We start from the raw sequence: 4,122 nt of genomic DNA on the forward strand, positions 1-4,122 counted from the left end.
CCGCCTCGTCGTGGGGCACGTACTCGTCGGGCCGCTCCGGGCTCCGCCGCAGCCTCGTACACCACCCCAGCGCCTGCCGGCACGGCTTCGTACACCACCCCGGCCCCGGCCTCGTACACCACCCCGGCGCCGCCGTCGGCTCCCGGCGGCTACGCCGCAGCCTCGTACACCACTCCGGCGCCCGCCGGCACGGCCTCTTACACCACTCCGGCACCCGCCTCGTACACCACGCCCGAAAAAAACCGCCACGGCTTCGTACACCACCCCGGCGCCAGCATCGTACACCACCCCGGCCCCGGCCTCGTACACCACCCCGGCGCCCGGCCCGGCGCCGATGGACGTGGCGTACACATCGGCGGCGCCCGCGCCCGCGGCAACGCCGCTGCCGGCCTTTGCCCGGCCCGGCGTGGTTGTCACCGTCAACAACGAGCAAGGCGTCATCTCGCACACCCTGCCCGACGGCACCGCCGACGTCCGGTTCAGCTCGGGGCGTGTGGCGACGGTGGCCGGCAGCGACATGGCGGCGGTCCACCCGGCGAGCAACGGCGACCGGGTCATGATGGTCGACTCGGGCATGACCGGCACCATCACGTCGATGGACGACGTTGGCGTGCTGGTCTCGTTTGGCGACGACGTGCGGATGGTGGACAACCTAAGCATGCTTGTCCGTGTCGAATAAAGACAGCCGATACTGCGGATGATTGACTGAGCTGAACTAAGCTGAGCTGTGTATGATGATGGGGGGACGGGAAGGGGGGGGGGAGGGGGGGGGGGGGGGAGCAGAGAGGAGTTGGATAGCACACTGCGTATGGTGTTTATCAACCAGCCAGCATGACCTTCTTTACGAGTTCGAGTTGGGCGAGCGGCGGTCGTCCGACTTGTTGATGAACCGCTTGGTGTAGAGCTCGCGCTTCTTGGCACGGCCAGTCTTCGGCTTGGTCTGCAGTTAGAAGAAGGCGGTCGAGCAGAGAGTGGGAGAGGGTGAGTATATGTGGGGTGGGGGGGGGGGGGGGTTAGAGAAGGGGGTGAAAGGGGGGGGGTGACTGTGGTAGGGGTGGGTGACCTTTGGGAAGGGTGGTGGTCATGGGAGGGAGGGAGAGGGGGGGAGGGAGAGGGGGGGGGGGAGATCATACAAAGTGGGACGTACCTTCTCAGTGGGCTCCACCTTGGGAGTCTGGTTCTTGACCTTGCCGGCACGCGCGAGACCACCGTGGACCTTACCTATATATTGATGGTTATGGTGTGAGAGTGAGTGTGGGGCGGAATGGATGGGTATGGGGGTGGGGAAGGTCAGGGTGGGGCGGAGGGCGAAGGGGAGGCCATCACAAATATTCATGAAACAGCCAGTCATGGCCTCCTTCTCACCACCCATACACAACACACAACCATGTAAAGACAGCAACAGAGTGTCAGAGGATGGAGAACAGGTCTAGTTGTATCTCTGTAGCTACCTGTCGTCCACAGCACATGCTCGTATCTCCCTTTCTCGCCCATGTCGTCTACGTACCCATGTTGTTGTGTGAGAGTCGTGTGATGAAACAATGCTTCAATTGTGGCTTTGTTCATTCCTTCCCTCCATTTGCCTCCTTTTCTCAGAAATGGCATGGAGTCCTTCCGTTGTCTTCCGTCCGCCCGTCGCTTCCTCTCCCCTCCCTCCCTTTTTTGACCGACACGCCCGTAGTCACAGCCCATCACCATCACAACCATCGCCATCATAACCATCGCCTGCATAACCATCGCTATCACAACCATCGCTATCACAACCATCGCCTCCCTCCAGTCACTGCCATCGCCATCACCATCGCCATCGCCATCGCCATCGCCATCGCCATCGCCATCGCCATCGCCCATCAGACACCACGCTCAAACTCTTCCATGCACACTCGGTCAACAATCGGTTCTTGGCCGGGTTGAACGGGTGCCGGTAAAATGGTCGGCTTGGGTAGGGCAAAGAACAAGGTGGGCGAGTGGGTGAGGGTGGCGCTACGGATCGCGATACTTCTTGCGCATCTCCTCCTGTCGAGCCTTGCGGGCGGCGGCAGCGGCGGCGGCGGCAGCGGCGGCGGCGGCGGCATCGCGCTCGGTCTTGAGCTGGAGGTGCGGAAAGACGTCAAGGACCAGTGAAAGGAGCGACGCAAAGGCAATGTGGATGCGGCGGTCCCAGTAGCGCGCAGCCTGTGAGGCGAGCGGGACGCCGAGGGTGGCGTCGGCCGACGGCCGGGCGGTGCACTGCTCGATGAGGATGGCGACGTTGTGCTTGGCAACAAGTGACGAGATGCGAGCGCCGCGGACAAAGTCGCCAGCAGACACCTCGCGCTGGTCCTGCTTGTTGATGAGGATCAGCAGCGGCTTGCCGGTGTTGAGCGGCGACGAGAGAATACCGTCGAGGGTCCGGTGGACCTCGTCCATGCTTGCCCCGTCGAGCGTGAGCGACGAGAGCACGTAGACAATGGCGTGCGAGTCAACGTAGTGCGCCGGCCACGACTTGATGGCCATGCGCGAACCGCCAACCTCGCACAGTGCGAGCGGAAGCGGCTTGTCGGCAGCCATCAGTGATGGCCACCGCGACTTGTGGAGGACAAAGCGCGAAAAGGGAAACGGCACGAGCCGCGCAGACACGCCACGCGTCGGCATCGGCTCGTCGGCATCGTCCACAAGCACATGTCGGAGCGAGGTCTTGCCGGCTTGCGCCTCGCCAATGACCAGCAGCTGCAGGCCCGGGAACGCCACCGCGCTCCGCACAAACGCCCGCTTGGTGAACCCGTCAACCGCCCACGCCTTGCACAGCGCCCGCCACAGCGAAGCATGCGATGCATCGAAGAATCGCGCCCACTCCCGCGACAGATTGCCGAGCAGAACCACGCTCCGGCCCGAGTCCAGCGCGCGCGTGAGCGTAACGAACAGCTCCAGCGGAAGACCCCACGGGCACGGCACCTCGACGTGGCTGGCATGACTGCAACTGGCCTCGACGGCCTCGACACCACGGTCCTCGCCCGCCTGTCTTTCACCGCCAGACGCGCGAGCCTTACTCGCACCCGCACCCTCCGCCTCGACGCCCGACGGCTTGTGCTTGCGCTTGCGGCGCCGTCGCCGTGCCCGCCGCACCACCTTGATCTTGCCGGTCTCCGGATCGAGCACAGGCCACCAGCCGAGCAGGGACGCCGAATTGCTATGGACGTGATCATGAGCCAGATCAACTTGCTGCGTCCCGTGCGAGTCATGGGCAGCGATGGCGGCAGCACCTGCCGATGTTGCCGGAGCGCCAGCAGCAGTAGGGCGTGGCGGCGACTTGAGCCATTCGGCCGGGCGAGGATGAGCCCCAATCGGAGATGGGTCATCGTCAACAAGATAGCTTGAGAGTCTTGCCGAACGTGTCACCTTGTTTCGTGGCTTGGCCCTCCGTCCAGGCGGTGCCTCGCCCTCCACCTCCACCTCTCCGTCTCCCGAGAGTCTTGGCGCTCTCCGCTTGCGCACTGCGGTGGCTACGGTCAAGCTATTTGAGAGCTCAACGACTGACGGTGCTGAACCTGTTCCTGTGTACGCATCCCCATGGCTCGTGCTTTCTGGGCCCACGCGCCGCTCTCGCGATGAGATGCACCCCATACAGAGTCGCCTGTGCCCGTCGTCGGTCGCTTGTCGGTGGACGGCGGAACCGTTGGGAGTACGGCTGTGGGGCGGGGGGAGTTGGGGGGGATGAATTTCTGGTATAAAAATTTTGGTGGGGTGCATGGGGTGCGGAACGATGGACGGCGTGCATGGATACGTGCGTTGGAAAGGTGGAGAGGTGGAGGACAAAGAGAGGAGAGCTGAGCGTAGAGGTAGGCTTTCGCGCTGGTCTGTGGTGGAGATGTGGACTGTTTGAACGGAATTGACAGGTGATGGGTATGTCACGGCACAGCATGCCTCTCCACCCGACCATCCCGAAGATGGTGTTCCATGGAACATGATCTTGGTGATCTCTGAATTCGCTTATTTGCTACGATGGCCGACACACTGAAGCTGATCCGAGGTGATGGCAGTGATCAGGGAAGGAGTGAAAGGATAGGGGTAGGGGTAGGGGAAGGGAGGGGGAGGGGGAGGGGGGAGGGGGGGGGGGGGGGTGGATGGTGGGCTCAACAAGCT

The 4,122-nt window shown here is 63.2% G+C and overlaps 3 protein-coding genes across 3 annotated transcripts in view; 1 reads left to right on the plus strand and 2 right to left on the minus strand.

The window, feature by feature from the left end:
- The window catches only part of AMSG_02006 (transcription elongation factor SPT5), a gene marked incomplete at its 5' end in the record, with an annotated part of 2,969 nt that extends 2,278 nt beyond the window's left edge, over positions 1-691 (plus strand). The window contains one exon of the mRNA XM_013905585.1: positions 276-691. Within this exon, the coding sequence (XP_013761039.1) occupies positions 276-679 (404 nt within the window). The 3' untranslated portion in view covers positions 680-691. The remainder of the gene's footprint in view (positions 1-275) is intronic.
- Positions 692-799: 108 nt separating this feature from the next.
- On the minus strand, positions 800-1,530 carry AMSG_02007 (uncharacterized protein). Its single transcript, XM_013905586.1, has 3 exons — positions 1,508-1,530; positions 1,148-1,221; positions 800-940 (listed from the first exon to the last, which is right to left on the minus strand). Exons 1-3 carry the CDS (start codon positions 1,509-1,511, stop codon positions 842-844), a joined length of 177 nt encoding a protein of 58 aa, XP_013761040.1. The 5' UTR covers positions 1,512-1,530; the 3' UTR covers positions 800-841.
- Positions 1,531-1,983: 453 nt separating this feature from the next.
- On the minus strand, positions 1,984-3,551 carry AMSG_02008 (uncharacterized protein; the record flags this gene model as incomplete). Its single annotated transcript, XM_013905587.1, has 2 exons — positions 1,984-3,242; positions 3,542-3,551. 2 exons carry the CDS (start codon positions 3,549-3,551, stop codon positions 1,984-1,986), a joined length of 1,269 nt encoding a protein of 422 aa, XP_013761041.1.
- Between the last annotated feature and the right edge of the window lie 571 nt (positions 3,552-4,122).

The sequence above is a fragment of the Thecamonas trahens genome, assembly GCF_000142905.1.
Source record: "Thecamonas trahens ATCC 50062 unplaced genomic scaffold supercont1.8, whole genome shotgun sequence".
Classification (NCBI taxonomy): domain Eukaryota; order Apusomonadida; family Apusomonadidae; genus Thecamonas; species Thecamonas trahens.